Below are 26694 nucleotides of genomic sequence, written 5' to 3' on the forward strand. Positions count from 1 at the left end.
AGTCTACAACTTGTTTCAATAAGATTCATTTAACATGGGAATTGCTCCCAGAGTGTGCTGCTCCGACTGCAAAATATAAGATAACACTTTCAAATTTACAATCACAGATATCGAAAACAGATTCGTCACACTGCCTCCAACTTGATCTTGATTGTAAATAATTATGTCTTCACTTGTTGCAAGCACTTCAGGAACCTAATAACAAAAACACATCGGCGTTTAAAAGTATTATCCTATTTCTATGGTTGTGGTTGTACTTGAAGCTTGATTAACTTTGCGTTCTTGAGTTTTCGGAAAGAAAAAAAAATTAAATAAAGGCACAAAAAGCCTCAATTTATGCATTTTGCCATTCACATAAGCTATAGGAAACGAAGTGTTCTTGATCTCTCGGAGCACACCAATGTTATTACATCAAATTAAATAACCAAATTATATCACACAAAAGGAAAAAAGTAAGTGTATGGATCATTTCAATAGTAACTCTTTAGCAACACTTCTGGTAGAATATCCTTTTGTGTTCTTATATTCTACAAAATTAGCTTACTACTCCAATATGAAAATGTATGAAGATTTTACTTAGTGATCCACCAAATCCATCAATTGAAATCAACACAAAATTTATAATATAGTTATTGAATTTCAAACAAACAATTTAACAAGATGCACACAGTCACACGGTAAAAAAAAACACCAGACGCTAAATTGAATGAGAAAAACTTAATAAAATGATCAAATTATTTACTCTGATTGAACATTAAAAATTATTAGGTCATCCAACGGTGATGAGAAATCCTCCAGATGTGAATTGAATCCTTTACCAATTTTTAAAACGGAATAGATACTTACCACAATACGATGAACATGACCATTGCAAAAGCTTTTACGCAGTCTTACACTATACGCGGCGCCTCAATTTTTCCAGGGAGAGAGAAGCGAAAATAATAGATGATGATGAAAAAGGAAACGATGCTTCCCGGGCCGGAGGTAGCGATTGATGACGAAGGAGAAGCATTGCAAGCACGATTGATGTCAATGAAGTAGGGTTTACGATTTATTAGATTAGGTGCAAGATTACTGGTTATTTTAATACAATTTTTAATTTGTTGATTTGTAATTAAACTTTTAATTTGTTTTTATAATTAAGTTTTAAGTTTAATTAGAATGGGCATTTATGTAATTTTACATATAACCCAGGGTTCGTACTTTTTTTACTGGGTACGTACTAATCCTACGTGTCACATTTGTATTGGTTGATTATGGTCCGAGAAGTACAACCCTCTCGGACCCTAGACAACCCCAAATAAGTATTGTCAACGGAATCTTATTATTATTACTTCTTTTTTATTATTATAATGGGTTAATTACAGCCACCCCTGAGGTATGGTCAAATTATGAAAACCCCCATCTTGTTTGGATAATTACAATCATTCTCTCAACTCCTCAAATTAGTGGAATCTTCGAGATTATATGAAATATTATCACTTTTGTACACGTTTATCCCATTCTAACTCTACATTTTGAAGCAAGATGATCATAATATGTGTTTTTTGACTTGCATATGTATCAGATTGTGGTGCATCAGAAACTGTATTTTTATACAAAACGAGTACAAACTAGAGCACATTCCACGAAATCTAGATGATTATATTGAATTTGACATCATAAGGGTGGAGGTGTAAGAAAAAAACATAACTGAGAGGGTAGATGTCATTATCCAAACAATAGGGGTTTGTTTGTAAAATGACCATACCTCTGGGGTATTTGTAATTTACCCTATTATAATAGATAAAACCTGCTCATAATTAATTAATCAAACCAAGTGTCAGAATTTAAGTGGGCCACGATGACGGTGCTGAGAAAGTTGATTGTCTTATTGCTATCTCTCACCGTTGACTTTCGGTCAAAACCACTATCTCTCACAAACGTGGTTCACAAAAGCATATACTCCATTATCAATCGTCTCATTCAATTCTAGTGACAAAATGTCAAAATCAACAAGGATCTAAATATTTTATTTCATATTTTATTGAGAATTCAAAATACATTATTGTGAGGCTTTTCTGCAGTTATTTTGAAATAAGGTCGTTGTATCTTAGAGTATAGTTGATATATTCATATAAAATCGTCCGTGCAAGAGGGATATTTCTTACTCAATTTGGTCTATTATATCAGTCGAATCCAACAACAGATTAATTTTAAGTAATCGGTCACGAATTCTTAACTCTCTATTGATAAACGAAACTTATATTTTCTCGTATAAAAAAAAATCGTTTTATCTATCTCTTAATTCAACTAATTTTTCTTTTATGAATCTTATTTGAAAGTCAAAGTCAAACTCTTGGGACATTTTTCATTGGCATATAATAAAAAAATGAAAAGGTTGACAAAAAATAAAAAAGAGCCCTAAACTCATGCTATATGATCTTCAACTCCTTGGCCTTTTTAGGCAAATTAAAATAACCTAATTCAAATAAATTGACTTTGAATCAAAAAACAAAAGAAAATTTTGACTTTATTTTCATCATCTAAAACTCAACGGTGCATGATTATCTTATCTTTACCTAGTGGGCATACCTTCATTGCATTTGGTATGAAATTGTGAAACTTGTACAGTTATCTTTTTATTTTATTTGAAATCAAACAAAAATCAATAGTCATAAATATTTGTATTAACTATTTTTACTTTCATGTAAAAAGAACTCAGTAAATAGAATAGAAATTCCATCAATGCTAGATCGTCGATCTAATTCGATGAAGAATGTACTTAAATTAACTTAATAATGAGAATGAGATTTTTTTTATAAATGGGAAATTCAAAATGCTCGGGGATCCAAATGAGGCAATGTCTACAATACCTGGATTTAATCAGATACAATTTGAAGGATTTTGTAGGTTCATCGATCAGGGTTTGACAGAAGAACTTTATAAGTTTCCAAAAATTGAAGATACATATTATGAAATCGAATTTCAATTATTTGTGGAAAGATATCAATTGGTAGAACCAGTGATAAAGGAAAGAAATGTTGTGTATGAATCACTCACATATTCTTCTGAATAATATGTATCCGCGGATTAATTTGGAAAACCAGTAAGGATATGCAAGAACAAACTATTTTGATTGGAAACATTCCTCTAATGAATTCCCTAGGAACTTCTATAGTAAATGGAATATATAGAATTGTAATCAATCAAATACTGCAAAGCCCCGGTATTTATTACCGGTCAGAATTGGACCATAACGGAATTTCGGTCTATACCGGCACCATAATATCAGATTGGGAAGGAAGATCAGAATTAGAGATTGATAGAAAAGCAAGGATATGGGCTCGCGTGAGTAGGAAATTAAACAAAAAATATATATTCTAGTCTATCATCAACAATGGGTTCGAATCTAAGAGAAATTCTAGACAATGTTTATTATCCTGAATTTTTTTGTCTTTTCTGAATGATAAGGAGAGAAAAAAAAAGTTGGATCAAAAGAAAATGCCATTTTGCAGTTGTATCAACAATTTGCTTGTGTAGGTGGGGATCCGGTATTTTCTGAATCCTTATGTAAGGAATTACAAAAGAAGTTCTTTCAACAAAGATGTGAATTATGAAGAATTGGTCGACGGAATATGAATCGAAGACTGAACCTTGATATACCCCAGAACAATACATTTTTGTTACCCCGAGACATATTGGCAGTCGCCGATCATTTGATTGGACTGAAATTTGGAAAGAGTTTGAATTCTATTTTTATTTTTTAACAATCCTTAGAATACCGAGCAAACTGCGCAAAAGATATTAATAATGTGTGACAAGTTCAACTTATTAAATGTTGACCGATTCGAAGTCGGCTTAACTACACTACACATTCTTGATCCACCAATTAGTGTAACTCTTGTGGGGGCATACCATATGTTGCACGTGGTCAAGGTCAATTTGGTAATTTGATTACTCAATGGCTAGTTACATTAAAACTATAAGTTGACCAGGTCTTTAAATTAATGATTTGGATTGGACCATAGACTTGGATTTTTATAGACAGTTAGATTTTTGAAAAGTGTGATTACTATTGAGTTCTAATTTTTTTTTTCAAAATCGGTTAGTTTCTTGAATAAAATTGTATAGAAAATTCTATTTTATTTTATTCGACTAGTTTTCAAATATACATTGATGAAGAAGATTATAGACATAAAACGTTGGAATCAATCACAATTGTTTGGTGATAAGAAAATAATATTCTTAACTTTGGTACTAGATGGTAACAAATATCGATTAAAATGTATAAAAAATATCACGAAATTGTTGCAGAAAAAAAAATTATTACTTAAAACAACTTATTTAAAGAGAAATTATAAAATAAAATAAAATTAAACACTAGTCACAAAACATATTAAATTATTTTCAGTGAACATATAAGTGTTTGGTCAATAAGATGATACACTCGATGAAATTTACTGGATGATTTTAAACCGTAGATCTATGCAAATAATCACTCACTGAGCACACGTACACATGAATTTGTATGTTATTATGTGTAGATCCATTGTCTAAAATCACCTGATATATTTCATCAGGTGCAGCATCCACAAAACCGAAGAATATAGCAAGTCAATTGTGTAATAAAGAGGTATTGGAGTTGGTCTAGTGGGCTAAGGTTTTGGTCCATAACCAAATCTCAATCACAATTTTATATAAAATGCCATAATTAATGGTTTTAGGGACTAGGTTTGGGCTATAAGAGAAAACAACATTATTGGTAACAAAAGGATTCAATTAAAAAAAATGTCAATGATATTTAAATTTTAAGGTGACCATGATCTAGTAGGTCAAGTCAAATTAAATTTGTTTTTAATACAAGTTCGAATATAAGAAATAAAATTGAAATTTTGATTTTGCTTACTATATATGAATAGTGACATAGATGTTTCTAGACAATATTATAATAACTTTTCTATTTAAACTATTTTTCAAGGGTAGCCAATCAACTGTCTGCCACAAAATTTGGTCAAAGTCAATATTATTGATAATTTTTTTATGTACTGCAATAGCCACTAGCATTATAGAACTTTCTATAACAATAAGAGGTAAATGGTCACAAATTATAATGTAAACAAAACAAAAAAAAAAAAGGTAAATTACAAAACTACCCCTTGAGTAAGGTCTATTTACAAAAAAAAATCCCACATGTTTTCACAATTACATCCACCTTTTGCTATTTGTAAATTTCTTACATTTACACCCTTTTCTAGGGTGGATGTTGAATGTAATATTTCAAAAATGAGTTTTTTCTTAATTACACTTTACCCCTTAAGGAGGTTGTAATTTACCCAAAAATTACTATTTTCAAATACACCAAATAAAAAAATTTATATTCTATGCTACATATAACGAACTTCATATACATTTTTTACATATATCCCCATGTAAATTTTTTTTTACCAAATATAGTTAAACATCTATAAATTAATAGACTACCCAAAATTTTATTAATTTAGCGAGATATTAATTTATCAAAGTAATAATTTAGTAAGTTTTACCAAGTTAAGACCAAAAAAAATTATTATTTAAGCATAATTATTAATTTATCGAGATTTTACCCTCAGATTATTATTTACACTACAAACAATGAGGATTAAAAAAAATAGAATATTAAAAGGAAAAAAATGTTAATACCTAGACAGATATATTAAACTTAATATATATACACAAAGATTCAATTGTTCCAAAGTAGAGCAACAACATTATGGAAATCGAGTTAACTTCCATTTAGGATCATCACAGCACACATAATCATAATACATAAGATAATTAATTACTTTGATTAATTTTCTTTAATCAATAAAATTTAGTTAAAAACATAATTTATAGCCCCTTCTTAATCAAGAACAAATACAAGAAAAGCTCCGTTTAACTTCCACAAGCCAAGCAATCGTCGCGGTTAGTTAACGAGCATACCATTTGCGCCATTTTAGCACTCTCGTCTTCTTCCACCACCGCAGGCTTATCCTGCAAACCAATCGAAAAAAATCAAGTTAATTACACAATTAAATATTATAAACGGATAATTTTTATTACGACTTTTTGAAAGTGCGCCTACGTTTAGCATTGTAGTGTCGACTGTGAATTTGATAGCGTCGGCTGCAGCTCGTGATCTTAGGTAGTACATTCCTGTCTTCAAACCCTTCGTAACCAACAGAGATAAAGATATTTAATGGTCAATAAATAATAAAAATAAAAATAAAATTCCAAAATAAGTTAAGTTTCATTTACCCTAGACCAGGCATGGAAGTGGAGGGAAGTGAGCTTTCCGAAATTAGGTTGATCCATGTGGATGTTTAGGCTTTGACTCTGGTCAATGAAGCAACCACGGTCAACAGCCATATCGACCAATACCCGTTGCTTGATCTCCCAAACAGTCCTGATTAAAAAAAAAAATTCAATTAGCATGAAAGCCCGAAAAAAAAAAAGGAATAACAAAGAACATATTACAGCTCGTGCGTACTTATAAATCAGTTTGAGTTCTTGAGGAATTTCCGGAATGTTCTGAACGGAACCGTTTTCGTAAATTATCCTGTTCTTAAGGGTAGGAGACCAAAGACCCATCTCGGTCAAATCATGCAGAAGATGCTTGTTCACAACAACAAACTCGCCACTGAAAAAAAAAAAGATAGTCGGTTATTTATAATTAGAATCACGCCAAAAAATAAAATGTAAATATATTAATTAAAAAAAAAAACCTTAGAACTCTTCGGCTATAAATATTCGAAGTGTAAGGTTCGAAGCACTCATTGTTGCCGAGAATCTGGCTTGTCGAAGCAGTTGGCATAGGCGCAACGAGAAGCGAATTTCTCACTCCGTAGTTCGCAATCGATGCCCTAAGAGATTCCCAATCCCATCTATCCGAAGGCTTCACTCCCCACATATCTGGCTGCAAAATTCCCTGAAATATCGAAAAAGCAATATGATAATTATAATGACGTTTTTAACCTTGCCGTGTTTGTAAAATAAGAGTGTCGTAATAAGTTATGTAAATAAAAATACATACCTTGCTGACAGGACTTCCGACGTATGTTTCGTAAGGGCCTTCTTTCTGAGCTAGTTCACAGGACGCCTTTAATGCGTGGTAGTATATGGTCTCGAAGATATCCTTGTTCAACTGCTGAGCCTACACCAGACAATATAAATAAAAATACATCGGTTATTTAATTTAGTTATTGTTGCACAAAAATTAAAAAAAAAATATATGTAACAGCTTATCGGGAGCTTCACCTCTGGAGAATCAAATGCCATGCCGAGCAACATAAATGTGTCGGCAAGACCCTGTACGCCGATTCCTATCGGCCTGTGTCGCATATTAGACCTCTTTGCAGTTTCGACAGGGTAATAATTTACATCGATTATCTTGTTAAGGTTTGTGGTAACTAGAGCAGTGACCTGCACAAAAACAAGACGATATCTATTATTAGAAATAAAATCTTAAAATATTTAAGAGCTCGATAAGGAACAGACAAAAGAAAATATTGAACCTCGGCCAGTTTGTCGAAATCAAAATATCGACTTTTGGAACCTAAGCTGCCAACGAACTTTGCCGACTGTGCTTCAATTGGCATACCCTACCAAAAGAAAAGAATAAACGAATTAAGAGATTGTACAAAAATATTTAAGAGTAATAGATTTTACGTGCCTTGATAATAACCTTATCTTTGACATAACGCGGTAAAGCAATTGATGCCAGATTGCAGACGGCAGTTTCTGTTGGACTTGTGTACTCGATTATCTCAGTGCAGAGGTTCGAACACTTTATCGTGCCTAGATTCTGCTGATTGCTTTTTCTATTACAAGTATCCTGGAAAATAGTAAGTAAGATCGGTAAGTGAAAAGGTAGCACGATATAAACTATGAACAACCATGTAACATTGTCTTAATTGTTCACCTTATACAGCATATATGGAGTCCCCGTTTCAATTTGAGATGTCAAGATTTCAAACCATAAGGTCTGTGCGTCGACAACTTTCTTGGCCTTTCCCTGATTTTAAAACAACATAACTTCAGAAACCACTCGTCGGAAAAAGAAAAATCATTGACTCGCACTATCGAAATAGACAATTTGGATTTATTACCCGTCTCTCGTATTCAGTGTATAAAGCTTCAAATTCTGCACCCCAACAATCGGCTAAACCAGGAGACTCGCTAGGACAAAACAACGACCATTTTGCATTTGACTGAACTCTTTGCATAAATAAATCAGGTACCCAAAGTGCAAAGAACAAATCTCTGGCACGGTGCTCTTCCTGAATAAAAACAAACGGAAAATATAAAATTATATACAATATCGAGAAAGCAAAACCAATCAACACTAGAAATATTCGACAGAAATCAAATGTATTTTTCAAGTAAATAGTCATAGATATACCTTCCCGTGGTTTTTCCTCAAATCGAGAAAATCAGAGATATCAGCATGCCACGGCTCGAGATACACAGCAAAAGCACCTATTTACATCACAAAAAAAAAGTTGGATAGTTTCAAAAAAATATATTATTAATGCAAGATTTATTACATTATTGGAATAAGAAAATCAATTGTGCAAACCTTTTCTCTTGCCACCCCCTTGATCAACATACCGAGCGGTGTCATTGAAGACTCGAAGCATCGGAACGATGCCGTTGGATTGTCCATTTGTTCCGCGTATATAACTTCCAGTCGCACGGATGTTATGCACAGACACACCAATACCACCAGCTGATTTGCTGATTACAGCGCACTCCTTCAATGTATCGTATATGCCCTCAATGCTATCCTCTTTCATGCATACGAGAAAGCAGCTGCTCAACTGTAAACGTTGCAGATCCAAAAAAGATGTCATAAAATAAGTAATCTTATATCACACACACACGCACACACACACACATACATACCACACAAAAATTAGAAATTTATACACTACATAAAATAAGTAATTTTATATCACACACACACTCACTCAGTCAGTCAAACACACACACACACACACATACATACCACAAGAAAATTAGAAATTTATGCACTACATAAAATAAGTAATTTTATATGACACACACACACACACACACACACACACACACACACACACACACACACACACACACACACACACACACATATATATATAATACAAGAAACATACTTGTGGCCTTGGTGTTCCAGCATTAAAAAGAGTCGGAGATGCATGAGTGAACCATCGTTGAGACAACAGATGGTACGTTTTTATAACTGCGTCGATATCATCTTTGTGTATACCAACAGAAACTCTCATTAACATGTGCTGAGGCCTTTCAACAACCTTCCCTTGGACCTTTAGGAGGTAAGACCTTTCGAGCGTTTTGAAACCAAAGAAATCGTATTCAAAGTCTCTGTCATATATTATCTCGCTGTCAAGACGCGTAGAATTCTGTCAAAAAGAATAATAACACAACATTAATAACTCAAACATGGATGTAAATTCTGTAGAAAAGGAATCATTACAGCGAAGCACTAAAACTTTTTCACAATTCTCAAGATTATATACCTTCATTATTATTTCATAGACATCATCTGCAATCAACGGAGCAGCTAGTCCTGACCTCTCACTAACATGGTTGTACATTTCCTTGATCCTGCAGTAAATGTGTGCGTAATTCAGCAAAAAGAAAATTATATTTGATACTTATTTGCAGTGCTTGTTGAGAATTCAATTTACTTACGTTTCGGAAAAGGATTTCTTTGTATTCTTGTGAAGATTTGAAACGGCAATCCTTGCAGCCAACTGCACATTTAGAAGATATCCAAATCATTCCCCGTATTTCATATAATTGAACTACATATTCAACAAAACATTTTTCAACTTTACGAAATACTTATAAAAAAGGTACCAGGACAAAATCAATGTTCAATTACACTTTGACATAAAGAAAATTTAGAAACAAGAAATTCAGATTTTTTTTTTCCAAAACCCGATTAGTATCTTTAGGCCTCGTTTTGCTGCCAAGATAAGATTAAATAATCTAATGAAACCCAATTATATAATTGGACCTTCCAACGATGCAATAAAAAAACATGCCTAGAAGGCAAGATAAGTCATGATAACATAATATTTGCAGGTCGACCCGGCAAGTTATTGGGATACTAAACATCAAACAAAATCCAACTATTTAATTAATAATGGCTAATCTTCCTAACAAAACGAGGCCTTAGAATATTACAGCGGATTAATCAGAAACATCTGAAGCCAAATCCTAACAAATGTTAGAGCAGATTAATCAGAAACAAAATCAAAAACACCAAACAGTAAAACCCTCAAGAAATCAGATCACCGCACAACTACCGAACAAGCAATTCTCATAAATCAAACACAATTGACATAGATTCTCCACTAGAACAAACAATTCTCATAAATCTGACACAATTGACATAGATTCTCCATTAGAACAAACAATTTTTGAAAAAAATTGACGAGCATTTTAGAAAAATGACGAATTGAACTCACGGAGGCATAATCAGGGTGGTTAGCAGTCAGGGCGGCAGAGGTCTCCGCCGCCAGTTCATCAAGCTGACTGGTGGTGACGCCTTTGTACACCCCGGCGCAGACTTTCTGGGACACCAAAACTGGGTCGCAATGCTCACTGCTCAGCCCATAGCTCAGCTTCTTCAGCCTCGCGGTTATCTTGTCGAAGTGCACCGCCTCCTGCCGCCCGTCTCTCTTCACCACATACATCTTTTCGCCGCCGATTTTTCAATATCCCGCTCACTGCGGACTTTCGTCGAACAGGTGGTGGGTGCAGACACTGACAAGTTTTTTAGGAAGCTTCTTCGCGCAGAAATAAACAACGGCTTGTCAAATGTATGTTTATATAGTGGTAGGGTTTGGGGATTTTCCCGGGTTTTAAAAATTTCCCGCTCTTATTAAAGAAAAAAACGGGGTTGGTGGTGGCGGGGAATATGGAGCGGTGGAGAAAAGGTATGTGGATAATGGGTTGGCTTTCATAACAAGCTTTGGACCGGTTTATTTATGAGGTGTTTTTTTTTTTTTTCTCATTCTACTTTTTTAAGTTATAAATTTAGATTATTGAAAAATATTTTTACAACTATATTATTTAATTAGCAATAGTTAAAATAAAATAATTAAGAGTAACAAATATAAATAAATATTTACATTACATGTTTTCTATCATTTCTTCATTTTATCGGAAAAAATACACTTTTCATCCTTCAAGTTTGATTCAATTTCACATTTGGTCCCCTATGTTCACAAAAAATACATTTGGTCCTTCATATTTCTATAATTCAGCACTCTTAGTCTTTTTCGTCAATTTTCTGTTAAAATTAACAGAATCAGACAGGTTCCCATCGCTATAGCAATTGATGGACTAATACGAAATTGACGGAAATGACCAAAAGTTTCAAATTATTAAAACATGAGGGACCAAATGTATTTTTTGTAAACATGTGAATCAAATATGAAATTGTTGCAAACTTGAGAGATGAAAAGTGGTACGTATATTTATATATACGAGATCTTATCTTCACTTATCGTTTTGAAATACGAATTTTACAGCAATAATTTGAATTTGACATTGTAATCAACCCCTTTCATTTAAAACTCGGTAAGCTAGATAGTAACTGGCTCCCACCGAGCATAGGATTGTTATTAGGTTCGGAACAAGGTATGTGAAGTTGTTGTTGCTAGTTACCAAAGTAACATATATTTGAAGATCGTTTGACTATTGGTATTGCAGCAAGATCAATTAGTACATATCTTTTACCACAATCGTCCATTTTAACTCATTTGTCTCGTTCACATGGGCCAGTATATTGTCATAGTTGTCAAAATATTATTTATTATACGATTATGTTTATTTCTATAACAATATCCACCCATCTACTCGAATTGTCTCAGTTTAAACTTCACAAGTAATGATTATAGTGATAAGATAATTACATTATGTTGGAACACTTGATCTTCATAGTTAGTCTAAGTATTTATAAGTTTGTCTGATTGATCTATAAATAAAATCTTACTTTTATTTATACTAGTCCACTTCACTATGAAGGGTGAAGATCGATGTAATCCCTAACTATAGTCGATCTTGTAAAAGTTTCAGGTACATTCTAAAATATAAGTAAAATGTGAAAATGTTATAGAAAGTGGAAGTTCCTATATCTCTATATTTCATTGAACAAGTCACTAGTATTTTATAATATTTGGGATATACGATAGTTTGATATACACAAACTTATATAATATATAATGTTGAAAGATGATAAAAAAAATGCAGATATAAACGTGTTTTTTTCGAGGACGGGTCGTTGGAGCTCCCTTATTTCAAAGCCGAGTCGTCGGAGGTGTGATTAGCCGACTTCAACATCGGTTAACTTGATTTAGTTAACTAAATCGGGGCTTTGGCAACACGCCATCGGAAAAAGAATGATTTTATGCTGATATTGAAGTCAGCTAACACCGGGTTAAATAATCAAAGTTTCGACGACCCATCGTTGAAAAAGAAATGTTAAAAAGAAAAAAAAATCGAATGTAAGCCAATAAGTTAACAGTTGGGGTTATCTAGTCATCTTACACAAAAACATGAGGCGATTATTTTGAGGATTCATATTTATGTGGCCTTATTTGAAATAAAACTTAAATAATGAGCTGAATTGTAATAAAACTCCATCCCATGGGCCTATATTAATTTTCACCTTGAAAAATAATGAACGAGAGAGGACTTATTTAAAAAATAAAAATTAATTTTTTGTCCTACTAATTAAATTAGGGTTAAATACAAAAACACCCATATACTATGGACTTTGTATCATATACCACATGAACTAAATATAAATACAAAACCCCCCTGTTGTTATATTTTTTCAAGATCTGACGAAAATACCCCTGCTAAGCCTATAAATATAAGGGTTTGTTTGAGCCATTTTCCACTATATTTTTAAACATTTTCGGTCAATTTTACTTGGGAAATTTTGATATTTTTATTTTTTTTGTTCAAACCATTTAATTACTTAGATTTTTTTTTAATTTTATGAATAAACCTCTTATTTTTGTCATTTTGAATTTCTTCATTTTTTTTTCTTAAATGTCTTCAGGTAGTTCAAAATTTCAACAATAATAGGATTGTAAAGATGTTTGTAATCTTAGGATGTTTGAACTACCGGAAGACATTTAAGAAAAAAAAAATGAAGAAACTCAAAATGACAAAAAGAAAAGGTTTTATTTAGAAAATTATAAAAATTTAAGCAATTAGATGTTTTGGAAAAAAATATAAATACCAAAATTTTCCACGTAAAATTAACTGAAAATGGTAAAATATATTGTGGAAAATGGGTCATACATACATACATATAAATATATGCTTGAGTAGGGGTATTTGGTCATATTTTGGAAAAAGAAATAATGTGGGGGTTTTGTATTTATGTGTAGTACATGGGATATATGATACAAAGTTCATTCGCGGTAGCAAAATTACGAATGTCGTTTTAAAAAATCCACTCTCTATCTTTCTTTCTCTCTCTACAATTTTAGCTTTTATATTAGAAATCATTCCAAAACTCATGTTACTGTAGCCATTTGCAAAAAAAAATGAGTGCATCGAATAAGGATCGAGATATGAAATCTAATGAGGTAAAATTTGTTCGTTTTGGTTCTTTAAATCGTGAAAACGCGACCCACGACCAAACTGGGAGCTAAAAAGTCCGATTCACGCCCGGTTTGGGCGCGTAAAAGTGTTATCCGCGCCCGATTTGGGCGCCCAACACAGCTTTCGGCGCCCGGTTTGGGCGCGCTCTGTGACTGAGATTTAATAAAAAAAATTACATATTTATGCTGCCACAAGGATTCGAACACGGGACGTTATTTTGGAAGCACATGCTTACCTAACCAACAAGACTACAGCCATTTTGATAATAAATTATTATTGCATTGTATTTATAGACTTCGTTATACTTCGCAAAAAATTAATAAATATACGCTGCTGGAAAGACTCGAAGACGGGTCTATTGCGAAAAAAACGAGACGCCTGACCAACTAGGCCAGAGCGAGTTCATTAACTGATAATTATTTAAATATAATATACCATGTCATTTATACAGGGATAAAAAAAAAAAATTGAACCGGACGACCGGTCGAGAACCGGCGTCCGGACCGAACGCCCAAACCAATTTTCCGCGCCCAAAACAGGCGTGTGAATGCAGTTTCCACGCCTGTTTTAGGCGTGAAAACTGCTTTCACACTCCCATTTTGGGCGTGGAAGATGCGCAGTTTTTATTCAAAATTGACCCCCAAATCGCGATTTTCCTTCGATTTTCATATAATTAACGACAAATTCAATATATATAACTAGTTTAGATGAGTAATTACCTTTCAAATTGAGGAGATTTTCGGATTTGGAAGGATTGTGAGAAGGATTTAGGATTTTTGTGAAATTTGGGGTTTTTTTGTGGTTTTGGGATTTGAGTGAATTGTGGAGTTTTTAGAGAGAGAAAGAAAATGTATTGTGAACGACATTCGTAATTTTACTGCCGCGTAAATCATTTCAGTTTTGTATTTAACCAGTTAAATTACATGTATTTTTTTTTTAATTTTTAATTTCTTTAAACAGAATATAATTCCAAGGTCAAGGTGCTGACTAGTTGCATTGCATGTAGTACCTCGCGCATAAATAGTAGTACCTTGTTCACCCAACACTCAACGCCAGTGGCACAACTGTAAAATAGTTCCCTCCATATTTATCGATTCATCCAATTTCTCTCTCTCATTATCCCTAATTCCCCTCCCATTGAAACAGCTGACGAAAATTCAGAAGAAATTGCTATTTTTGGAAAGAAAATGGCGGAGGAGAAGGACGCCACCTCAGTGCCGCTGAGTCAAGGTGTCGGCGAAGAGGAAGAAGGCCGAGACCCTGAAGATCCGCTAAAATCTCCTCCAATTTCTCCCGATTCTTCCACTCGTAGGGTTGGTGTTTTTTTTATGCATTTACTCTCTCTCTCTCTCTCTCTCTCTCTCTCTCTCTCTCTCTCTCTCTCTCTCTCTCTCTAGATATATATTGAATGTGATCTGTGATCCAATAATTGCACATATTAATTGTAGATTTATCAGCTGAGTTATTGACATTTTTGAAGATTCTAACAAATGATTGATTGGTTGGGCATGGTCGGTGGTAATTATTGTAGAACGTGTCCTTATTGAAGTGTTGATTAATTGAAAATTGGGATGCCCTAATTTTGAATTTTGTTTGATCTAGATTAGAGGTAGGAAATGGATCTATAGATAGATATCTTCCAAGTACAATTTGCTGAACTGAATTGTTTGATGTTTGTAATGTGAATTATAATATAGTCTTAAATTAGTAAAATTCTGGCAGTGGATTGTGATTTTTCAATAACGTATACGGCTTACCGATAATTCAATACTGTTCGATAATTTAGGATGAGATTGTCATTTTTATTTTGTAGTTGCCACGTACTTTATTAATCGTAGGCAGGACTAAGGACTCAGGAGGGACATTACCGCTTTAATTGAATATTAGCATTTAATTGTGGGCTTCGTTTCCTTTTTGGCGAGCTTGAGTTGTTTTGAACCTTAGAAACGAAACATCGTACTAGCCCAATTATTTAGTAAATTGGACTTAATAGTGACGAACGAACAAGGTCTTATTATAGTAAATTTGTTATTAGAAAAAAGAAAAGAAGATAACATGTGCCGGAAATTTCTTTTTCTTCAACATTTTCCTGTATATGGGGGAAAATCTACCAAAATTACAATGAATTCGTGAACGCGTATATGTCAAATAACGATGTGATAAAGATGTTATGATGTCCTAATTTTGCTTGTTGTGTTGGCAAGACTAAAAAGGACATTATAATCACCGTGTTCTACCGATAATATTTGGATTGCGATGACTATTACAAACTTTATCCATTTAGAGTATTTATTTATGATTTTTTTATCGTCGTTTTAATGTTCTTTAGTATTAGATGGCAAACTAAACATAGCCCAGCCTTTGTCAATCACACTAAAGTAGTTCTTCCAGTTATGGAAGAACCTCCTTAACTTAAGGAGGATCTTCCAAACAAAAAGGGAAAAATAACTGCCTGTGTATAACTACTATTTGTACCTGGCAAATCGTCAATTTTGCAGTCTTTTTGAGCAAGTACATCGAACAACAGCTTAAGCATCAAGAGGAACAGCCACAAGAAATGGAACAAACCGTGCATGTTACGTGGGTCCAAACAAAGAACACGTGGAATACTAAAGGACATTAAACAAAAGATAAAAAACACATATAAACACTGCTAATGGATAAGATCGTGATAATATGCACACCCTTGGTATTAAAACAAATTTGAGATCTAAGATAATTTTATTAGTGGACCCTGTAGTTCTGATAATATGAGTGAATTTCTGAGAAACTATTGTTTTGAAACAGAATTAGCAATAACGCATTTTGCCAACCATAAATATAACCAATACAAAAATACGATATGTGCTAAATGACTAAAATCTATTGAATTGACATTCAGATATTGTTTTTTTTTTTTTTTTTTTTTATGTCTAAATTTCTCTTGTTTTCTGTTGTCCAGGCTTGCTGTTTTGTTCTTCAAAGTTGGGTTTCCAAAAAGTTCATGACCGGATGGTACTTATTTCCTTACATATTTCTATTAAATATGCTTATATTTATCTGAGTTTGTCAGATTAAGTTAACATTGTACTCAACATTATAATTGCAGCGTAGTCCTATTTCCAGTTGCTGTTTCATTTTTTGTGACTTGGTGGTTCATTCAGTTTGTGGATGGTTTCTTCAGTCCTCTGTATGCTCAGATGGGCATTAACGTATTTGGTAAGTCAATTTGTCTGTGCATTCCACCGGTAAACTACCATTTGCCACCTTTATTTTGAAATTCAGAATTTTTGCATGTCACGATCGAGTCAGTTAAGAACAGCAAAATTAGGTGATTGTAATGATCTAGGACTTTCTGAAAAGAAATTACATCAAAGTGCCACCTGTTATCTTTGGCAGTGCCGACTGCCTACTAATATATTATATATTCTCTATATTTTGAAATTGATACACCTGGAAAATAATTTCTCAGATTATTTAGTTGTTGTTTTATATACATACACCTTGCTTATGTCTCAATCTATTTATACATCTAGTTAGTAGGTCGTTTCAGGTTAGTATGCTCTTGTTTCCGTTTCACTTTCCTATTCCTCTTCAAGATGCTAATTAGATTAAAAAATTTCAACACTGTGTTTGTCTCATGAGTAGTATCTCTTCTCTTACAAGTAGTTTTATTCCTCTTTTGTTCGTTTAACTGAATTCATTGTTTGTTATCCTTTTCCTGTCTGTATTTGTGTTAGAAGTATTTTGGTATGTTTTTTGAGTCGATTGTTTTGGTGCAGGACTTGGATTTATTACGTCATTACTTTTTGTATTCCTTGTTGGCGTATTTGTTTCATCGTGGTTGGGTGCTACGGTTTTCTGGATTGGAGAATGGTTTATAAAGCGAATGCCATTTGTTAAGCATATTTACTCAGCCTCCAAGCAAATTAGTTCTGCAATTTCTCCAGGTAAAAAGATAGACTATTTACGCAGTTCTTTTTAATAAATTACATAAGGACTTTGCAATACTATATCTACTTCTTTTCAGAGCTGTCAAAACGACACCCCCACTGAATTGAACATAACATAAGTTTTATCACGTTCCACATTTATGCATATTTTCATTGATAATGTTGCAACTTGCAAGCCAGCTAGGAGAAAGGATTTATGGATTACATTAGTTGCCTCTTGTGAACTAGTGTGTAGTTGTGTATTCATCGTCTTCTAAAACCTTCGGTCTCTCCAAAGCATTCAAATCTGAAACCAGTTATTTATGGACTAGTGATTCATATTTTAGGACGACAATCTTCCTAATTCATGAACTATACACTCATTATAATTTCTATAGTTGAAGACATAATTGAATTTATAGCTAGGTAAATTGGGATTACCTTATCAATTCACTCACCCTCTAAGACCGGGGGGGGGGGGGGGGGGGGGGGGGGGGTTGTTGTTCTGAGGAGTATTCATGTAAAACATAACTTTTTCTTCAAATGCTGGTTATTTGGTTTAATTTTTCTTTTTGAAGTTTATACTCTTATTTGCTGCAGACCAAAATACTACTGCGTTTAAGGAAGTGGCAATTATAAGCCACCCACGTGTGGGTGAATATGCATTTGGCTTTATCACTTCATCAGTTATCCTTCAGGTATTGTTCTGGTTTTCTCTAGGGCCTTATATCGTCAACATATCGAGCAGTCTTTTTTTATCAAGTCCGATACTTATTGCAGATGATAGATGAAACACGAACTCTGAAAATCGACCACATTTGTAGGAGAGAATGAATTCCTAATATTTTTATCACAAGTGATATGTTTGCTTTGGAATTAGACATTGATTATTCCATGTATATATTTTATAAATATTAAGAAAACTCCATGTCCCTGTATTACACGAAAAAGACCAGCAGACTAACTTGTAATACTTTAGAAGAAAAATAAAAGAAATAAGTAATACCAAAGTTTGTCTCTTGCGGTTATTACTTTTATATGGTAAATGTTATTATGATTGTTCCATCTAGTTTCCGAACAAAGTGAGGGACATGAGTTTAATTTAGACAGGCTTTAATGAAACAATATGTAGCTACTAGCTAGTATTAATAAGAGGTAAATAACTCTCCAAAAATATAAAATTGTTTTTGATGACTGAAATTGGAGAAGAAAGCCATGTGTAAGGAACTGTAGAATGGAGTACCAGGTTTGTACATATAAGATCCTGGATTTCTTTACGGGTTTAGGATGGAATATACCATGAACTGTTGTCCTCACCAGAAAAGGAAAGAACGAAAACCAATTGTCTGAAACTAGTTCGCAGCTCCTACTCAATTATATATAATGCGATTACTTCCGTATGTCGAGTATTTGCCACATCTTATAGTATTATACTGTATTTATTGGTTTATTTTTTCTCCTCTGATACAGAGGGATGACGGGGATGAAGAGTTATGCAGCGTTTTCGTCCCAACAAATCACTTGTATATTGGAGATATATTCTTGGTTAATTCCAAAGAGATTATAAGACCCAATCTCTCTATTCGAGAAGGGATAGGTACGATACTCTATTTGTGTTTAAATCTATGTTAACATTGTTTTTGGATATTATTTCCGAGAAGTTTCCTTCTATTGTACCTAACATTTAAGTGAAAATTGCAGAAATTATCGTTTCTGGAGGTATGACAATGCCTGAAAGGATCACTCCAATCTCTCCAATTCAAAGAGTTGCTCGACAAGGTGATAGAATTCCCCTCGGCAGACTAATGTAGAAAGCAAATATTGGGCTTTTTATCTCGTGAATTCTACCATTTACTTATACGATGGTCACCATATGTAAATCGGGAGTTGAAGCTGTTTGAGGCTATTAAACAAGAAAACGGAGATTAAAACGCACATTTGTTCTAAACTAGAATGTGAAAAGAAAAGTGTTGTACCTTGTTGGTTAAATCCTGTACTTAACCATTGTTTTGTATTCAATGTGACGCTTGAATTGAGTATAGATGATGTAACCTATAGTTGTTGTTAGTTTTGTAGTGTACTTGTTCGAGTTCGTTTGAATTTTTATTTTCTTTATCGTGTTTCAAAAGTTGTTTTTGAGCTTTAATGGAATCGAGCATGAATCATATACGTATCTTTTTTTCTTTCTAGTTGATCCTTGAGTCGAGCTTCGTAACTTATCAAAAGGAATGTTTATTGTGTCGACGAACTAAACTCGAACGAGCTTTTAGCGATTGATCAACAAGCGACGATTAATAAACATTTTAGAAATTATTTTGAAATTTGTGGGAAATAATGAAAATGTCATTTGGACGGCCCAATATAAAATGCCCAACAACAGTTAGCTCCGTAAAGCCCAATTCAGTTCAATTCCCTTCTCCATTCAGCTCATCGGCGATTTCCCTTTCAGAACCCTAATTTTATCTAGGGTTTACAGAGGATTATCCCATTTTCCATTTTATCTTGGCGGGAAATTGAGTGTGATTTTTGGCAGCTTCAGTTATCCGAATTCAATGGATTTCGACGAGTACGACTACTTGGAGAAAGCTGTGGAAGACATCAACGGCGAGACTGAAACGAAGGAAAGCGCCGGCGACAAGGAAAATGAGAGAGAGAAGAGTGATAAGGCGTACAGAAGAAGAGACAGGAGCGGAGACGATGAGCTTGCCGACGAAGACGATAGAGAGAGGAAGAGCAGCAGTAAGAAAGCCCGGAGCGAAGAGAAAGTACGCGACGGCGATAAGGAGAGGGTTCGAGACAGAGACCGGAGCTCACGGCGTCGGAGCCGTGACCCGGATGTAGAAAGGCGGAGTACGAGGGATAAGGATAGAGAGGGGCATAGGGATAAGGATAGAAGAGAAAAGGATGGAGAGAAGGAGAGGAGAGACAGAGATAAAGAGAAGGAGAGGAGAGAGAAGGAGAGGAGCGAGAGGGATAGGGAGAAGGAAAAGGAGAGGTCAACAAGGAGTAGCAGTCGGCCGAGGCTGGACCGGGAAAGAGAGCGGGAGCCGGTGAAGGAAAGGGAGCCAATTAGGGAAAGGGAGCGTGATGATGGCAGGTAATATCAAAATAGTCTCTGTCTTTTTCAGAATTTTATATTTTTCTTATTTTGATTGTTGCCGATAAATTTGTCCGTATCTTGCAAAAGGTTGTGGTTTATTGTTGTTTTTGAACCTGAAACTTAAACTAATTTGGTCGGTAATAAACGAGATTCGTGGTAGTTGATCACTTAGAGCCTTAGTAGAGATGAAACATGAATGGTATTCATAAAAAAATGGTATAATTTCACAGCAATATATGAGTTTATGCATATATAGGATATAATATTCTAATGTGCGTTGAAAATCGTAGATGGATTGTTTGCACATCTTAACGGTCTTAACAATGCGGAAACCCCTTGGAAGATTCTTCACAGAAGAAACACTTGTTGAGTTTGATAAGGTCTGTTATGTTGCTTTGTTCTTGGCTTTTGGATTTCACCTTGCTCTTCCATCCTTTTAATATTCTGTATCGTTGGGTTTAAGGTTACTGCCTTTAACACACAAATCTTTATCTCTAGGGCTCCTTTGCGTTTGTTGAAAATTTATATATTTTGCAGGTGAAATAAATTTTGCTTCATTTTCTTCAGTTCGACTTCTGCCCTTCCCTTTGCTCTGAACATGGAAGTTGAACACCCGATTTTCATTTCTTGGGAGTGCGTGTATAAGATATTGTTATTTGCTGCAACATCAGTAGTCCTTTAATCTGAATTATTGATCCAAAATATTTATGGATTTGCAGTAGAAATCAGGTTCACATCCGTAATGTATATATAATACGAGTAAAGAGCTCAGTATAAAGGTGATCAGCCAAATGGTTTTTGAACTATTTTTTGGTTTATAGCCATATTTTAAAATTTGAATCATATATCTCTCTCATGTCATTAAATTTGAAATATTTTTGTTTTATGTGCTATGAAAATAATGCTGCGAGATTTTTTGGTTACGGGCCATTGCCCCCCCCCCCCCCCCCCCCCCCAGTGTCATTTTCATTCGGTTAGTATTTCTTTTGTAGTGGTAAAAAATAGTTTTAATCATTTTTGTTTGTCTAGTGATAAGTACTCGTCGAGTGTCCAGATATATATGCTAATTTGTTTTTAAAACCACTGTTCTGGTTTAGGATTTACCTTTGTAATTGGAACTCAAACAAGGTTGCTGGCGTGGAGTTTTGTGTGGGGTGAAAGTGCATGAACTCCAGGGAGTATGAGAAAGGGTTTGAGATTATATTCTTACCTCAAGTCTGTAACAGACTGACGAGGCTGTACATATTGGGAAATTGCCCTTTCCTACCATTTTTCTTGTGCTTATTTTACTTTGAACTATTAATGCAGAAGGTTTAAGGATAAAAGAGAAGAACCTGAAGCTGATCCAGAAAGGGACCAGAGAACTGTTTTTGCCTTTCAGGTACTATTTAACTTTAGACTGCTATATTCTAGTATATTGTGACATTGGTATATTTGTACTAGTCATTTTTTGGTTATTGCATGACCGGATTTAACAGTCACTACTTATTCCAGATGCCATTGAAGGCGACAGAGAGAGATGTTTATAACTTCTTTTCACAAGCAGGAAAGGTTGGTGATTGATTAAGCTTCGATAATTGGTCCATAACCGAGTTGCCTATTTTCATATTTTCCTGAAATGCTTCCTCTTTGTTGCAGTAAATGCTCCACAGCTTCTATTAGAATTAGCGTAGTGTCTATTTTGTAATCTGTATTTAGCTGCATGGAATATGGAAATGGTGCCATTTTCACTGTTGTACTTCTGCAACATGTTGATCCGGATGATGTGAAACTGGCTTTTGAATTCTTTTTTTTTTGTGCTGCTTTGTTATTTTTAATCTTGATTTATGTATTTCATTATATTCAGGTAAGGGATGTAAAACTAATAATGGATCGGAATTCAAGGCGTTCAAAAGGAGTTGGGTATGTGTTTCCTGTTCTTGCTCTGTGTCTATTTTTGGGCTTCTGTCTGATTGATTGAATCTGCAAACCCTTAATACAGGTACGTTGAATTTGTTGATTCAATGTCTGTACCAATGGCTATTGCAATGTCGGGCCACCTATTTCTTGGACAACCTATAATGGTAAAACCTTCGGAGGCTGAAAAGAATCTTGTTCAGTCAACTGCTTCTGCTGGTGGTGGTACAGGAGTTGCTGGACCTTATGGCGCAGCAGATAGGAAGCTTTATGTGGGCAATCTACATTTCAACATGACTGAATATCAGCTTAGACAAGTATGTGTCTTAGTCGGCTTTGTTTATCATTCATATATTATTTTGTCAATAATATGTCTGTCTTTAGGAACTCAAACATTGGACTAAAAAGATCTCAATGTTGGTAATTTGGCTGCGGACCTCTTTTAAGAACCATCTGATTCTCTATGTAGTTGGAATACCACAAAAAATATGAACCAGATACCATTCAGACACAGCTACTATTTGTTCTCAAGTTTACACTTCTTGTCTGGATTGGTAGTCCTTGTGTTAAATTTTAGAAATGAACAACCGGTTCAGTTGTGAATGCTGAGTGCAGGTTTCATTTTTTGGCTGTGTGTGGGTTGATGCTCTATTTTTGTGCCCTTGATTGTTATTGACTCTGGGTTTTTTCATTTGTGTAAATTCAAATTTCTTGTTTTAATCAACTCAGTTTGAACAAAAAATAATGTATCACCAACCACCAATTGGTATAGCAAAGTTTAAGCAACCTTCAGGATCGTTATGTGGTTGTGTTTGCGAGCCGTGACTGATGAGCTCTGTATATATTTTCCGAGCATTTCTGTTGTACTAAAAACACCACCTAGCTTGTTAAATCTCTTGATCTGTTTGTTAACTTGCCACAAATGGTGAAGTGTTGTTTTTTCTTATCTATTTTTTCTTCTGATAATGTAATTCATGCCATTTTAACGCTAGTCGTGCAGTTCGTGAAAATATCAATGTGCATGGACATGGAGTTTTCATTTACTTAGTTTCGAATTTGATTTCGACAATATCTTTCATAAATATTCAAAAGCAACTTGTAACAATTATACCGTTTAAGTAGATCGTGCATTTTTTATTTTGTTTTCCAGCTTTTGAGCAATGTTTCACACATAGTTGTTGACCCCTTTCTAGATATTTGAAGCATTTGGGCCTGTGGAGCTTGTGCAACTTCCTACTGATCCTGAAACAGGACACTGCAAAGGTTTCGGGTTTGTTCAAGTCGGTATTTATTGATGTTTTCGTGTTGGTGGTTATTTTTTTCTCAGTTGCTATAGCATGTTGATGTTTTTACCATCTAGTCCAACATAACTCTACTGATCTATTACTAATGTGATTTCAGTTTTTGCAAATTGAACATGCAAAGGCATCTCTAAGTTTGAATGGGAAACTAGAAATTGCTGGTCGGACTATTAAGGTATCGGCTCAACTTTGAGTTTCCCATAATAACTCTCCTTTATTATTTTTTCTTGGGGGTGGGTGGGGGTACGGTTTTCTTCTGTGGTTCAATCTTTTTTTAACTCTATTTTTGTCATCTTCAGGTGTCTTCTGTCACTGACCATATCGGAGCACAAGATTCAGGAGCAAAAACTGCAGATTTTGATGATGATGATGGTGGTGGCTTGGTGAGTGTTTAAATTACTTTTCTAGGAGCAAAAAATGAGACGTATAGCTCATAATTTTCTAATTCATGTTGTATTTATTTTCTTCATGCTCTCATTTATGAAATCTTTGCAGTCTTTGAATGCTCAGTCGAGAGCAATGCTAATGGCCAAGCTTGATCGCAGTGGTACTGCTTCAAGGTTTGTGTACAGAGTTATCTTATATCAATGTCTTCTCTTGGTTAGATCTCCATAATTAATTGATTTGATCCTTTTTGTAGTGTTGTGGGGCCCATTGGAATTCCTGCTATGAATGGATCAGCTCCTTCACAACAAGCTACACTTCTTCCATCCCAGTTTATTTCTATGCTTCCTGAACCTATTGGAATTCCCAGCGAGTGTTTACTGTTGAAGAATATGTTTGACCCAGCCACTGAGGTTAGTTTTTGCTGCTTGTTCAGTTTCTAGGTTGGAGAAGAACTTATTTTCCTCATTTGTTTATACGTGAACATAATTTTTGCAGGCGGATCCTGAGTTTGATTTGGACATTAAAGATGATGTACACGAAGAATGCTCCAAGTATGGGCGAGTGAAGCATATCTATGTCGACAAGTAAGAAATTAGTGATTTTTTCATCGATTTCCATTTCTTTTTGTGGATTGTCAACTGGATAAGTTATAATGGTTACATGCAATCTCACGAATATTTACGTTGACCGGCAGGAATAGTGCTGGTTATGTGTACTTGAGGTTTGAAAGTATAGAAGCAGCATCGGGTGCACAGCAAGCAATGCACAAAAGATGGTTTGCACGAAAAATGATCTCTGCCATCTTCTTGGTAATGTTCTTACATAAGTCAGTCCCTCGTACTTTTAGCTAGATGGGTAGATAATTTTGACGTCTATTTGTTTCCACTCTATTGTTTGGTAATAAAAATGTTTACTATGTATTCATCTTTATTTGCAGCAATCGTATGAATATGATGCAAAGTTCAAAGGCGCAGCTTGAACAAGTTCTCTCGTTCGGGACTCAACAGGAAACGAGGGAGCAATGCATTAATATTCAGATGTTTAAACATCATAGACTTTCTTTACATAATTTAGATATGATTGGCTGTGTGGACATGTACAGACTAGAGATGGAGCGATACCTTCGATTCTTGATGATGGTTTTCCCGCCATTTTCTTCTGGTTTTCTTTTGTTGATCGACCCAGTAGAATAATATTTCTTACAACATTGATGGGTATTGTCGTCTTCTTCTCCGAATATCTGTACCATGAGCTGCTGTACTACCTCTGCTGCCATATGAAGGCTCTTATTCTGATTCTCAGACTCCATTTTAGACGTAGATACAAATGATGAATGAGCTATATATATATATATATATATATATATATATATATATGTGTGTGTGTGTATGTGTGTGTGTGTGTGTGATTATAAAGAAACTGCAGTGTTATTGCCAGGAAGATTATAGGAACATGGTGTGTGTGTGTGTGTGTGTGTGTGTGTGTGTGTGTGTGTGTGTGAGAGAGAGAGAGAGAGAGAGAGAGAGAGAGAGAGAGAGGTTATTGTGCAATAATAATATATTAATACTCCAAGATTGATTAAGTTTTTGAACTTAAATAATTTGCATTTCTACTTTTGCATTAAGTTTGAATTCATTTATTTTGGCAGAGTCTAAAAGTCATTATATTTATGGTCAACGTGTGATTGACTTTGTTGATGCCGTAGCCTTCAATCTAACAACTAAAGTTTTTGTTTCCTATTCTTTAATTCTTTTCCTTTAGCTGTTTCAGATTGACTCTGCAAATATTTATTTCCACATTTTCTAAATTTAAATGTGTTTTTTTTCTTCAGATTTATTATGCAATGGGGCCCACCGCAGGAATGTTGTAATGACTTGAAAACCAAGTCATGATTTGCTTACCAAGTCATTTAATATTTGACAAAATGTATCTTCAGATGTGATTACTATTTGATGATTGTTTCGATAAAAAATATTAATGAAATGAGTTTTGTATTATGAAAAATATTAAAAATAATAATTTGACTCAAAAATGGTGTGTTATATATATGTTTTTAAATATATTTGTGTCAAAAATTATTTTAACATGCAAGTGATTTTAGCGAAAATCGTGTCTTATAGTATACAATTTTTGGGATTTTGCTTGTCGATTCAAAGATCAGTGATATTATTAATAAATAAACTATTTAATGACTAATTATGATTCTATATATTTTTTACCATATATTTGTGTGAAAAAACTATTATAGATCGATTTGAACCTACGACTGATTTTTCTGCAACAATCGTGTGTTATAGTATACAATTTTTTGTGATTTTGCTTGACAATTAAAAAATTAGTAAAAAAAACTGAAGATGAACTATATATATTGACCAATTACAAATAAAGGTAAATAACAATTACACCATGAGATCAAATTACATAACTTGGTCCAATTTAAAAGTACCTAAGA

The 26694-nt window shown here is 34.1% G+C and overlaps 3 protein-coding genes across 10 annotated transcripts; 2 read left to right on the top strand and 1 right to left on the bottom strand.

Annotated features, from left to right (window-relative positions):
* Positions 1–5672: 5672 nt before the first annotated feature.
* LOC105965230 (ribonucleoside-diphosphate reductase large subunit-like) lies at positions 5673–11016 on the bottom strand. 2 transcript variants are annotated; one of them, XM_088822556.1, is made up of 17 exons: positions 10491–11016; positions 9709–9770; positions 9534–9621; positions 9153–9416; positions 8579–8819; positions 8402–8478; positions 8109–8279; positions 7922–8014; positions 7685–7834; positions 7515–7601; positions 7258–7422; positions 7034–7153; positions 6726–6928; positions 6491–6640; positions 6259–6406; positions 6086–6169; positions 5673–5994 (listed from the first exon to the last, which is right to left on the bottom strand). In XM_088822556.1, the coding sequence occupies exons 1-17, from the start codon at positions 10716–10718 to the stop codon at positions 5896–5898; spliced, it is 2430 nt and encodes an 809-aa protein (XP_088678682.1). In that variant the 5' UTR covers positions 10719–11016; the 3' UTR covers positions 5673–5895. The 2 variants fall into 2 exon arrangements, with proteins under 2 accessions (XP_088678682.1, XP_088678681.1); XM_088822555.1 differs by having other exon boundaries at positions 6259–6640; positions 10491–11014.
* A 3685-nt stretch (positions 11017–14701) lies between these two features.
* On the top strand, positions 14702–19723 carry LOC105965280 (protein LIKE COV 2). Its single transcript, XM_012989815.2, has 7 exons — positions 14702–14960; positions 16589–16641; positions 16736–16845; positions 17409–17576; positions 18159–18256; positions 19029–19155; positions 19260–19723. The coding sequence occupies exons 1-7, from the start codon at positions 14835–14837 to the stop codon at positions 19367–19369; spliced, it is 792 nt and encodes a 263-aa protein (XP_012845269.1). The 5' UTR covers positions 14702–14834; the 3' UTR covers positions 19370–19723.
* Positions 19724–19943: 220 nt separating this feature from the next.
* On the top strand, positions 19944–25839 carry LOC105965231 (Splicing factor, CC1-like protein). 7 transcript variants are annotated; one of them, XM_088822557.1, is made up of 15 exons: positions 20980–21038; positions 21196–21437; positions 21756–21848; positions 21967–22039; positions 22153–22209; positions 22505–22560; positions 22640–22871; positions 23748–23834; positions 23956–24030; positions 24155–24238; positions 24351–24415; positions 24496–24652; positions 24738–24826; positions 24937–25051; positions 25180–25839. In XM_088822557.1, the coding sequence occupies exons 3-15, from the start codon at positions 21823–21825 to the stop codon at positions 25219–25221; spliced, it is 1158 nt and encodes a 385-aa protein (XP_088678683.1). In that variant the 5' UTR covers positions 20980–21038; positions 21196–21437; positions 21756–21822; the 3' UTR covers positions 25222–25839. The 7 variants fall into 7 exon arrangements, with proteins under 7 accessions (XP_012845219.2, XP_088678686.1, XP_088678685.1 ...); XM_088822561.1 differs by lacking the exon at positions 20980–21038 and having other exon boundaries at positions 21196–21291; positions 21378–21437; XM_088822560.1 differs by lacking the exons at positions 20980–21038; positions 21196–21437 and adding an exon at positions 20517–20655.
* Positions 25840–26694: the final 855 nt, after the last annotated feature.

The sequence above is a fragment of the Erythranthe guttata genome, chromosome 8 (genome assembly GCF_056151865.1).
Source record: "Erythranthe guttata isolate IM_541 chromosome 8, IM_541, whole genome shotgun sequence".
In the NCBI taxonomy this organism is placed as follows: Eukaryota; Viridiplantae; Streptophyta; class Magnoliopsida; order Lamiales; family Phrymaceae; genus Erythranthe; species Erythranthe guttata.